Source organism: Marmota marmota, unplaced genomic scaffold, assembly GCF_001458135.2.
Source record: "Marmota marmota marmota unplaced genomic scaffold, marMar, whole genome shotgun sequence".
Taxonomy (NCBI): Eukaryota; Metazoa; Chordata; class Mammalia; order Rodentia; family Sciuridae; genus Marmota; species Marmota marmota.
Window position 1 is genome coordinate 22,283,030 of NW_026000082.1, and position 13,405 is coordinate 22,296,434.

General features: G+C 36.2%; 1 protein-coding gene across 4 annotated transcripts in view; it reads right to left on the reverse strand.

Annotated features, from left to right (window-relative positions):
• The window catches only part of Ccdc30 (coiled-coil domain containing 30), a 134,608-nt gene that overhangs the window by 74,709 nt on the left and 46,494 nt on the right, over window positions 1-13,405 (reverse strand). The window contains exons 1-3 of one of the 4 annotated variants that reach the window (XM_048815615.1): window positions 6,008-6,840; window positions 4,382-4,507; window positions 2,653-2,790 (exon numbers count right to left, since the gene is read on the reverse strand). The exons of the other annotated variants lie outside the window; for them this stretch is intronic. Coding sequence (XP_048671572.1) covers window positions 2,653-2,790; window positions 4,382-4,507; window positions 6,008-6,049 — 306 coding nt within the window. The 5' untranslated portion in view covers window positions 6,050-6,840. Of the gene's footprint in view, window positions 1-2,652; window positions 2,791-4,381; window positions 4,508-6,007; window positions 6,841-13,405 lie in introns of those variants that run through there. 4 annotated transcript variants of the gene reach the window in all.

Genomic DNA, 13,405 nt, shown 5'->3' on the forward strand with positions numbered 1-13,405 from the left:
TTTTCTTTTTTTTTTTTTTTTTGTACCAGGGACTGAATATAGGAGTGCTTCACCACTGAGCCACATCCCCAGCCCTTTCATTTTTTAATTTTGAGACAGGGCCTTGATGTGTTGCTGTGACTGACCTTGAACTTGCAATCCTCCTGTCTCAGTCTCCTGAGTCACTGGGATTACAGGAATGTGCCACTTAGTTATACATAAAAAAATGAATATGTACATGAGAAAAAAAGAAAGAAAAATGAGGTTCCATCAATGGTAAGAATTATGGGTTTTTAAAATTTCCCTATACTTCTCCATATTTTCTAAATTTTCACTAAAACCCATATACTTAGTTTTAAAAGCAAGAGGAAAAGCTTTAACATGTAAAAAATATATCAAAAACAAACTTTCTGGAGAATGCTTAAAATCAATTTTTCCTATCAGATCACTTGAAAATGAATGTCAAATTCTTATAATGATCAAGCCAAATAAAACATACCTTTCTACAAATAATTAATGTGATATGGGATTTTCTCAATTTACCAGAGTTCTTTTCTCTCTTCCTTTGGGCTTTGTATCTCTACTTCCAAAATTGGTACTTTCAACAACAGATCTTTATAAGCACTTTCACTTGTAATTAAATTAGCAGTTGCAGTTTTTCCCCCTAAAGTAAAGTGATTTAATTGTTCCAATTCTTGTGAAAACTTCAAGATCTGTAAAGTTAAAAGGTAAACATTCTGTTTTGTATACTCTTATGTACAGTTGTAAAAAAGTATACACTATTCCATTAAGTGCTTAATTATTGGCTTAAACAATAAAGTTGAAGCCTCATTCCAACTTAATTTAATACTTTTACTTGTTATATAACTTAATCCATTTTTACCATATGCATAAGGGCCTATAAATCGATGACTTAAATGTATACAAAGAGATGGTATTTTTAAAACATTTTTTAGATGTTGATGGGCCATTATTTTATTTATCTACATGTGGTGCTGAGAATCGAACCCAGTGCCTCACACATGCTAGGCAAGTGTTCTACATACTGAGCTACAGCCCCAGCCCAAAAGAAGGTATTTTTGATCTCTGGGGTTGGCACCTCAGATTGCCACTTAGAGTTTTGTTGGACCTTTTAACAGGTATGTGATCTATAGAGTTTTACACTATTACATGCATTTTTGTTTTCAAGTTTTGAATGTTCTTCATTGATTCATAAAGGCACTAATATATTGCTGCAAGAAAACATTAGAATGTCAGATATACATTACGGAGAAGAACTTTCTCCCAGTCTGACCCTATCTATTAAAAAACACTTGAACTTGTAGAGGCTTCCAGATTGTTGTAGTGGTTCTGGAACCCTGGAGTGTCAATAAAAATGCTATCTTGTGCTGCAGCCCTGACCCTGAGATTCAGAATCAGTGAGTTGCAGTGGGAAATGGGAATTTCCCTGTAAATAAGCTTCCAAGCTAAATCTCCTTCTCTCTGTTCTCTGCCTTGAGAAGACAGTAGTTTGCAAACTAGGTAATCTCAGACTTCCCAAACTCCAGAGCAGTAAGAAATAAGTGTTTGTTGTTTAAACCAGAAATCTGTGGTATTCTGTTATAGCAACCCAAACTCAGTCCTCTTCAAAAATATCAAGGTCATGAAAGACAAAGAAAGACTGAGGAACCATTTCAGGTTAAAGCACATGATCCTGAATTAGATCTCACATTGCATTTAATTTTCCTGTCCTTTAATTTGAATTGGATCTCAGACTAGAAAAAATTATTGTTTTTTTCTATAGAGTAGAATAATTAGAAAGATAGGAATATAAACTGTAGATTAACTAATAGTAGTGTCAATGTTAATTTCCTGATTTTGAGACTTACACTGAGATAATAACACATATTATTATTTTTAGCAAACACACATGAAAAATATTTGCGGGTAAAGTAGATTAGGTTTCCAGCTTACTCTCACAGGCTTCACCAAAAAAGTACCTGTGAGAATGTGTACACATATGTGTGCCTACATATGAAGATATAAAGTGAGAGAATAATGAGGAAAATATGGTACCATGGAGGAATGAAAGCATAGGGAATTTTTTTTGTATTGTTTTTATAACTTTTCTGTAAGTCTGAAATTATTTCATCACAAAAAGTTTAAAAAACAAGAGAGAGACAGATTGCCAGGACACTGATCTAGATTTCTGGGTTTTATATTATATTCTTCTCACCTCATCTTTGTGTTGACTTTTCTGATGATATTTTGAAAGACACATCCCTTTAACTCTACAAAAGGTACACAAGAAAAGCTTAGTAAAGCTGTGCTATACATGTTTACCCTTCCAGGTAGAATATCCTGTGTTCTGGATGTTTCCTGCCCTATGTTGCATACTATAATACACACTCCAAAAATTAAGTTGGTGGAAGGTCTATGTAAAACAAAAAATGCACAAACTAACCCTAAATGGCAAGTTCTGGTTGAAGTCTAATATTTTCCCTGAAATATAGCTTAACTTGTAATCTACAGTACATGGCAATCTACTGTATAATAATGAAAGGCTTTCACTTCTTTATTTTAAGAAACTCTCATTTCTAAGTTATCTCTTACTGAAAATTAATTTTCTTTTATCTTCCCCACATGCAAGGTGTTATATACTGAACATTTAAATATGTAATAATTTAGCCTCACCTTTGTTTCTAACTCAGCATTCTCTCTTTGGAGGAGGTCATATGCTATTAAAAAATGGTCTCTGTCTTCTGGTGCCCCTGGAAGGCTCTGAATTTCACTATAAAGGCATGCAAGTTCCGACTTTGACTTTTGCAATTCCTATTAAGAAATAAAGATATTTTTATAGAATACATCCAGACTATTTCCCCATAAAAGGTAGAATATTTCCAAGAATAAATTTTGAAATGATCCTGACAATTTTTTTTTGTTTAAATAGTCATTAAATGGAGTATTATTAATTTCTGTCGTTCACTGGTTGTAAGATTGGATTCCTAGAGTCATTCCTACATTAAGCAAGGTTTGTATAGAGACAAAATCCTTAGTAACTCCTATATTAAATAGTTGTATTATCTTGTTTTAAGAATGCATCTATGTTGCCTTTCATAGAACAAGGTGCTGCTGTGTGGTTTACCTTTAACCTTGCAGCACTCCTAGAAGATGTTTGTTGAAACTAAGCTCAGAGTTCTCATAACCAGGAAGTTGAAAAGCTGAGATTCCAAACTCATGTCTATCTTACTTCAGACTCTTGTGTTCTCAACTACAAAGCATGCTGCTTTACTTAACAATACATATTCTGTGACTTAATCAACCAGGATTTCCTCTAACCCTATGGTTTTCATTTCATACCCATGAAAGAAAATACTTTATTTAGTTATAGATTTCTATAAAATTTTTATACTGTTTACATGAACTATGTAGTGTTTGATTGGTAGATGACAAGGGGCTAAGAGTCTGTGTGCCCGATAACCAACTGGTGATGTATAATTTGTTTTAGGAGAGGAGCTGTTTGGTATTTTCCCAAAGCCTTGAGATCAGAAGGAGTAGAAATGCTGATGACATTGGGCAAAAAGGCAAGAAGGTAAGGGTTAGCTTCCCAAAACCACAGGAAGGTGGCAAGGGGTGTCAATTCCCTATTCAATTTCACTAAAAATTCCTGTAGGTCATTAGAGGTTGGAGCTTGGGGCATTGCCCTGCTGTCACCCACCCTGCCAAGTAATTAATAAGTATCACCATCCTCTAAATTGAGGATCTAGACTTCCATAATTCACTTCCAGGTCTCTCTTCAAAATAGAGGCCGATTTTTGTCTACTGATAGATCTTTCCAAGATGGCAGAACAATTATGAACATCATAATTGAACACCTGTGACTTAAAGGACTCCAAGGCTAGTGCTGGGTCTCAACTTGGGTAAACAAGAGCACTAGGCCCTTACTCTAGAAACACATATTCTATAGTGCTGTGGACCAAACTGTGTCACACCCAAAATTTATATGTTGAAGTCCTAATTTCCAATATGGCTGTATTTGGAAATGGGGATGAGAAGGAGGTGCTAAGGATGAAGGGTGGAATCCTAATCTGATAGGCCTGGAGCCTTTGAAAGAAGAGACAGCTCTCTTTCCATCATGTGAGGACACAACATAGCAAGAGGGGTCTGTCTGCAAGCCAGGAAGATGTTCTTGCTAAGAAGTGAATTGGGTCAGCACTTTGATTTGGAACTTTCCAGTCTCCAGAACTGTGAGAAAATATTTTTTTTTCTTCTTTCAGCCACCTAGTCTGTGGCATTTGGTTATGGGATGTGTTTATGGCATTTGAATGTCCAAGTTAAGATACGTAGTTGTGATTTATTTTAAAATAAAAATAAATAATACTACAAAATCCCTAAATGAGGAAAACATCTTGAGTGGCAATACCTCACTATCAACTTTCAAGGCCTTCTGTATAGTAATAAAACCAGATGCCAACTGCTTTTTCTTCTCTCTTTCTTCTGAAAAATCACCTTCAAACATTTCAGTTTTTTCTTGGCTCATTTTCTGTATCTATAAAAAGCATTTTACATAATTCAATTTATATACAATAACAGTGTTTCCTATAAGTTCTGACACAAACAAGTTTTCTGCGTAACTCAATTATAAAGTCATGCAGGGAACATGTGAACCTAGGAAAACTAATTCATGGTACTAGAGTTCATAAGATACGATCGTCTCTTCAAGCCTGTTTATACAACTGTTAAGGGTAGTAAAACTTGTCTTACCTATATTATAGCCATCACAGTAGGAATAAAATGTGATTTTGAAAGTATTTTATAAATTTTTAAAACCTACCAAACATAAGGTATTGAAGATATCTTTCTAAATTAACTGATGATAATTGGAATAATAATGGTAGGAGCTACTATTTATTTATTGAGGGTTTATCAAATGTCAGACACTGGGTTAAGTACCTTACATGCTTCATCTCATTGTTTTCCCAGAATGTCTATGAAATTGGAACAAATATATATTCTTTTTCAGAGGAGACTGGTGAGGCTCAGATATATTAGGTAATTTTCCCAATGTCTCACAGCCAGCACTGGGATTCAAACTCAAGTTTAACTTAAAAGCCCTTACCCTTTTTTCCCCACTTTTTTATTTGTTCTTTTTAAATATACATGACAGTAGAGTATATTTTGACATATTATACACACAGGGAGTATGACTTATTCTAATTAGGATAAAAGTATCTATTCTATTCAGTCTTGCTGAAGACATTTCTTTTGTGTATAAAACCCTATTAGGAAATCCAATCGAAATACACCTTAGTGAACACACAGTGAGAATCAAACAAATTCTCTTGATGACCATACTTTCCACAGCAAGAGCACATCAATCAAGTGAACTAACTACATATTTGGCTTGGCCAGTTAGGAAGCAGCACAAGACTGACAAATCTTCACTCTGCAACTTGGGAAATAGGGATGGTATGCTTTACCAGTCTGTTCTGCTATTGACTACCAAAGGGACACTGAGTTAGTTACTTTATTTTTCTTAGCCTCAGTTTCCTCATTTGAAAAATAGGGACAATGAAGCCTTGACATACATGGGCACTTCATTCATAGAAAATGTTCTATAAATGTCAATTTGTATCATGGTTGAATTGTTCTGAATTCTCACATTTATTCTTCAATGAAGCAATACTTTTAAATCGTTCCTACAATTTCAATGCACTAGTCTATCCTATATAAATGTTTTCCTTTTTGAGGTGCTGGGGATCTAACCCAGGGCCTTGTACATGTTAGGCATGGCTTTACCACTGAACTACAATCCTGGTTCACTATCCTAAAAATATTTTTAATATGTTCTCTCTTACTGGACTTCTCTTGATTACTCCCCCTCCTCCACACTCCTGTAACAACTGGTCACAGTCATAGTATGCAGATTTACCATCACTAGAAGTGTGCTTTCTCCTTTTGCCTATTTCGTGTAATCATTGAGCATCCGTATAAAGTTAGCCTAACCTGTATTAGAAAATGTAACTGAAAAATTATCTTTATTTCTTACCTCATTCAAATCTTGGACTTGATTTGTCTCTTGACCTTTCATTCTGGTTTTGCTTCTGTCTTCCTAGATTACTGATAATTCAGGCTCTAAGATGGAAATCTTAATCCAAATTAACCACCAGTTAAAATGCATATGTGTATTTTTTTAATATTAAAAGAAAAATGTTATACATTTCTTAAGCATCCTTCCCTGAGGACATTTCTGATATCTCTTCCTATAAAAAAAGCTTCACCTCCTGTCTGTTTTTGGACCAGCTGCTTTTATTATTAGCTGCTTCACTATGGATTTGAGCTTTTGCTGTTGTTTGGCAGCTGAGTTAATGGAAACAAGCACTAGAAAAATACAGAATCTTAACTGTTCTGAATTAATCAAAATGCTTAATTTGCCATCCTCATGTTCCATGTCAATAAAACAGGAATAGAAATCTCAAAGTGATAAAAGTTAGAAAGAATAGGGAAAGTTACCAAAAAAAAAAAAAAAAAAGGATGCTAAAACTGAAGTGTGACTTTTATAATTCCTTTTGTCCAGTGATATGGTCAAGAATTACAGCATTGCATAAGGATATGAGGAAGAACATTTTCCTGTCTGTCCTTCTTCACCAGCCAACACTTAGACTGGTGAACACCCTTGCAAATCCACACGTGACAGGCTGATGCGTTCAACACGCAGAGCAAGAGTTCCTTAGCCTCACCCTGCACCACCTGATGCCTCAGCACAAAGTAAGGGAAACACCTCAACTGTTAAAAAAAATGGAGACATATTTTGTTTTCTTTGTTGGCTAAAAATGTTCTGTATTTTAATGTGATGATTTTAAAAAATAGTTTTTCTAAATAATATATCTGAAATTTGAAAAAAAATTGGAAAAAATAATTCATATTTAATGTAAATTTATACAGTCATGTATTTTAGTTTAGATTTAACATATCTATATGCCTATAAATATATAAAAATATATAAGGCATTATTTGAATATATTATACAAATATATATTTGAAGTTTACCATAGTTTGTGACATGTTGAATATAGTTAATACATTTAAGCAATTTGTGCACTTCATGAGACCTGTGACCAAAGTTTAAAGCAGGAAAGGGGCAGCAACAGTGGGAGATAGAGATCTCTGGGTTCTGATGAGAGGCTACCTCACCTGTCAGCCAGCAGGGCACAAAGAGGAAAACTAAGAACTTGTTAGCAAGTTTCCTTAGCATGGGGTAGCTACCACCGACTTTGGAGAAACAGTTTAACAGCTCAGAATGTTCCACTTTCTGTGTTCTGTCTGAAAGCTGGGGATCATTTAATGCTGTAAACTAAACCATGCCTCCCTGCTGCCCCATCTCAGTCAAAGGCCATGGTGAATGCAGGCACCCTAAAGAGTAAAACACTGGGGTCATCACCTCTAGGGGGAGGCTGTGTATGTGTGCAGTGCTGGGCACACTACAGTCCTTGTAAGTTATAATAAACCCCCCATATAAATCTCCTCTGTAAATCTCTACAAGAGTTGGAATTGCATGGAAAATGGCTCAGGGCCAGATAAACCTGGATCAACTCCTGGTTCAGTTCCTCTAAACTCTCACACGTGAACTGGGAATACTATTTACCCTGAGGAGGGCTGTTATAGGGAATACATGAGATTGTTAGACACCTGGAACAGATCATGGCCCTTAATAAATGCTCAGTATATCGTGGCCATTATTATTCCTTCCAGGTACCTAGTATTTCCTTTATTTTAGGCATTTTCTTTGAGAACATGAAAACCAACAGCACTATCATAATCTATTTAGTGATAAATCAGTTGGAATACAGAAATGGGTAAGAAACACAGTCTTATCTTGAGAAGTTTATTTGATGTAAGGAACAATTTTCTAGATGAGCTTTCCTTTTTCAGCCACAGGACTCCCTACCCCTTGTTTCAAAAGAATTCTCATGGGGAAACCCACTACAAAGTGTACAGAAGTGGAGGCTACTCTGATTGATGCAGAAATAGAAGACTTAGAAGTTTTTGTGTGTGAAACATCAAGGATCCCTGAAATACAGTTTTAAAATCAGAGTGGCAAAAACATGAGTTTTGTAGTCAGGTTGAGATTTCAAATCTTGACTTCCATGCTTACGAATCTGTGATTTTGGTTTCCTCAACTGTAAAACAAGGTAAAAAAATAACTACCCCTCCTGACCCAAACAGAGAGAGTGAGAAAGAGAGAAAGAGAAGGGAGGGGGGGGGGGAGAAATATTTGAAAAAGGAGATGTTTATATGAGAAATTGTCTTATGTAATTATGGAAGCTAAGAAGTCCATGATCTGTCATCTGCAAGCTGAAGACTCAAGAAAGCTGGTGGAATAGTCCGGTCCACGTTGAAAGGCCTGAGCACCAGAAAAACTAATGATGGTATAAGTTCTAGCCCAAGTGTGAAGGCATGAGGACTGGAGAGCCAATGGTATAAGTTCTAGTCTGAGTCTGAAAACCTGAGATCAAGAAATGTGGCAGAGTGTAAGACCCAGTTTGAGAACCATAGAAGACTGATGTTCCAGTTTAAGCAGTCAGGCAGGGAGAGTATTCAATTCTCCCTTCTTCCACCTTTTTGCTCTATTTAGACCCTCAACTGATTAGCTGATGCCCACTCACACTGGTTTGGCAATGTGCTTTACTTAGACTACAGATTCAAATGCTATTCTCTTTTGGAAACACCCTCATCCACCCTTAATAATGTTTGACCCAATGGCAGGGCATCCTGTGGCCCAATAAAGTTGACATACAAAATTGACCATCACAACATCATTTTACTTGCTTTTGTAGGAAACATAAAATAGTCATCAGGGAGGAATGACTGCAGGAGGCACCTGAGTGCCCATCTAAAAGCTGAAGATCCATGCATGGAGAACACCATCCTAGGTCAAGACTGGAAACAGGCTCAAGGGAAAGAGCTGCCACTCCTTACTTAGACTACAGCTCTCAATTCACTTAATTCTTCTGCTGACAGTGACCTGTAGTTAACAGTTATCCTTACACCATCACTAGTCTGCCAAACATGATGAAGAAAACTTGAGGCTTTTTCTTTGTGTAAGATAGAGAACTTTGGAGGCAAAATCTATTCATAGTTAAACCTCCTCTTTCTTCAGGAAATATTGAACTTTAAAAGTTCATTTAAAACTTAGTTCAAATTGATCACTATCCACTGATAACTTTTTCTAGTTTTAAAGATTTCTACTTGTTCACACCTTTAAAGGGAAAGAACATGTATTTGCAATGCTCTTCATTAGTCCACTCTGGCTGGCTTTATAAATTGAAAGCTCCATAATTTTAGAAATCCACAGAAATTTTGAGTCTTGATGACAAGTTTGTTTGTTTGTTTTACTGGTTTACATACAACCTAGAGGATTGAGATCAGACGTAGAAAAATTCTAATACTTAATTGTTGGACATTAGGGAAAACTGAGTGACCTTTCCTGAATATCTTTTAAAATAAGATAGATGCTCATTGACACTGAATATCACAGATAACATTGATCGCAGACAGAGGTTGATAAACCAGATAATCTCCAGTTCTCAAGAATTCTGTGGTACAGAGGACCACATGGTGGGGCACCACTGATCTCTCCCTTTGAGGAAATACTTGCCATATTTTCCAGGTACCTTCCAGTGATACCTGAACAAGGTGGGAACATAAAGCCCTGGTAATTTCTACCCAATGTGAAATTTTTCTGCAGATTGCCATTGTGCCAAACTCCCTGTTGGAATGGCTGAGACTTTCTCAGAGTCCTACCACAGTCTGAGGCTGGTCCTATCCAACCTTCCTTCTCCCTTTTTAAGAGATCTCAGATCTGCATTGAGATCTGAAGGCTTTCCCTGTCTATGTCTGCTTCTTTCCTTTGTCCTTCACAGGTGCCACCCTCCTGCACCAGTCCACATCATGTAGACAGATGGGTAGCGGAATAAGGAGCAGGTCACAATCATGGCACCATCAAAGCAAAAGAAAATGACTATATAAGAAGTCAAAAAGTTTAAGCCATTCTCACCTCAGTAAAGCCTTAGGAAGAATATTTCTCTTTTGGCAGACAACTTATCAGAGCAATCTCACCTCTTCTATGTGCCAATCAATTTGTTCTAGACTTCATTTCACATGAAATGAAAGATGGAAAAAATGGGGTAGAAACATTAAATACCACAATTATCCTTCTTCCCCAGACACCCCAAGAAATGGCAAATTGGACAACATTATCATTTTTCCTACAATGTCAGAAGAAAGAGTGGAAAAGTGAGATTTGCATGAGAGATTCATTCTGGTTTTATGTTTCATATGAAATGTTTTACCTTCTAAACATTGTGGGTAATACTTTTTTTTCAACTACATTTAACAAAATATTATCCTGGTGAGTATTTACAATGACCTCTCTTCTTACTGATTTGTTTATATATTCACCTATATATCGTTACTCATTCCATAAACAATTATTGCATTGGTATTCCATAAACAAAATAAGCATTGGTATTTTTCAGGGTCATGGGAATATAATAATTGATGCCATTATTGTTCTCAGTTTACAGATAAGGAAATCAAGTAATAGAGTTAAGTAATTTGTTCAAGGTCACCAGGCTGACTGGTTCCAGGGTATGCTCCTAACATTTAAACTAAATTTTCTCAATTATGCCTTTCTGTGTTATAATTAGCCCTGTGGTCTGTTCTAGTAGAATATCACAGTGGGAGAGCACAGGCAGATAAATGACACTGAACAGTGATCAGCCTAGTGGTAGAGGCATACCAAGTGCCGAGGCAGCCACAGAACATTCTTTGTGTTATGACTTCCAAATTTAACACTTGTAAGAGGTTTTGCTATAAATGCACATATTTATATTCAAGTAAACCTTTCTCGTGAGTTTTATGCTTTCAGAGCAGTTATTTTGAAAAATGATGCACATAAAATACACCAGAAATCCATGTTCAAAATCGCCTTTGGAAATGGTAAACACATCCCCCAGATACCTCCCCCCACCAAAAAAAGATAATCATCTTTCTTAGAGAACTTGATTTTATGGTAATATTTCACATATATTCAGAGACAAATTGGAAATTAACTGGTACAACAGTTTGGGGCAAAAAAAGTTTCACTTTATAAGCCAAACTACTTGTCTTGTGTAACCATGCAGCCAATTTATGAAGAGAATTTATAGATAGTTTTTATTCAATGCAATTAGTAAACATGATTAAAGCTTCCAAGGAAAACTATATCAAAGAATATACATATTAAAATACACAAATTCTGGTGTATTTAAAAAAAGCTTTTTAGTTGTTGATGAACTTTATTTTATTTATTTTAATGTGTTGCTGAGGATTGAACCCAGTGCCTCATACATGCTAGGCAAGTGCTGTACCACTGTGCTACAACCCCAGCCCTAAATTCTGGTGTATTTATTAAAAATTAAATTAAATTCTCTGATATAAGGATGCTGATTCATAATGGGGTTGGTGGGGGGAGCATGGGAGGGACAGATGAACTCTAGATAGGGCAAAGGGGAAGGAGGGGAAAGGAGAAGGCGTGGGGGTAGGAAAGACGGTGGAATGAGATGGACATCATTACCCTAAGTACATGTATGAAGACATAAATGGTGTGACTCTTCTTTGGGTACAACCAGAGACATGAAAAATTGAGCTCTATATGTGTAAAATGAATTGTAATGCATCCTGCTGTCATACATGACAAATTGGAATAAATTTAAAAAAGTAAAAAGAAATAAAATTAAATTGAAAATAATTGGTTTCCAACATTCTACAAAAGATGAGAGGCCTAAGGAATCATTTCCTCTGATACAGAGGAAAATACCCTTGGAGATCCACATTTAAAAAACTAATTTCTTTAGTTACTATGAATACCTGGAAAAGAGATCCAAGTAAAAACATGAAAAACTAGAAAATGTTATCAATTATTCAGGCAGTGAAGCAGACAGTGTTCTAGGATGACATCATTTATGTGATTGGACAGGACTTAAGAAATTTCTAAGGGAGAATAAAACACCTCAGCCCCAACCTTCCAAAAGAAAAATAGCAGTGGACATGTAAAACATGTCATAGAAAAAGAAAGAAAGGCCATCATGGAATAATGGGGATGAGTCTTTTTCTTACCATTATAAGTAGAAAAGTAGGGGGGGGGGAAACCATGTGAAAAAAAACTGCTCTCAGTCTCTAATGGACTTCAATTCATTAGAGGCGGGGGATAGTGCATGAGCACTACAATTGCCAGGCATTTCTGCCTGGAAGCATTTTCTTTTTCTTTCTTTCTTTTTTTGGGGGGGGGCATAAATTGTGTCAGGTTTAATAGACTATGCCATTGACATTTCTTTTTTCTTTCTTTCTTTTTTTGGTGTAAGCCATTTTTAAAAAATAAATTTATTTATTCTAATTTGTTATACCTGACAGCAGAATGCATTTCGATTCATAGTACACATTTGGAACATAATTTTTCATTTCTCTGGTTGTACACAAAGTAGAGCCACACCGTTCGTGTCTTCATACATGTACCTAGGGTAATGATGTCCATCTCATTCCACCGTCTTTCCTACCCCCAAGCCCCCATTTTTCCCCCTCCTCCACTGCCTGGAAGCATTTTCTAGTGTGTGACAATGTGAGGACAATTGTGTTTAACAGTTCTTGAAGAAGTGAACAGAAAGAGAAAGGAGTTCAGAAAAATAAAATGGCAGAAATGTGTGGGGCAGAGTGCCGGGGAAAGGGATCCACACAGAGAAAGAACAACAGAAATCTCCACAGGGTTTTACTGAGTCTCTCCTTAATATTTAGCCATACACGGGTAGGACAAAACTCCATGAAAACAGGCAAAGAATGAGAGAGTTGTAAGAAGAACAATTCTCAGAGTTCAACAGGGTTGGAAGATGTTTGAATTCTGACCAGCCAGATTAGAAAGTCCTTGTTGAACGACAAGGGTCACACGAAAGGAATGGACTCTACTAGCCCTAAAATAAATGCTACTCTAAATCTGCCATAAGAAAGATTTTTAAAAATTCAGATGGGATCAAGCTATTCATCAAGTAGCTTAACCAACTACTATAACAAATTTTAATATTCTTTAAAAAAAATTTTTTAGCTGTAGATGGACAGCATGCCTTTATTTTATTTGTTTATTTTAATGTGGTGCTGAGAATTGAACCCAGTGCTTCACACGTGTGAGGCAAGCACTCCGCCACTAAGCTACAGCCCTAGCCCACAAATTTTAATATTCTTTAAATAAGACAAAAAAATCCAGCCATCAGGGGGCTGGGGATGTGGCTCAAGCAGTAGCGTGCTCGCCTGGCATGCGTGCGGCCCGGGTTCGATCCTCAGCACCACATACAAAGATGTTGTGTCCGCCGAAAAAGTAAAAAATAAATATTAAAAAAAAAAAAATTCTCTCTCTCTC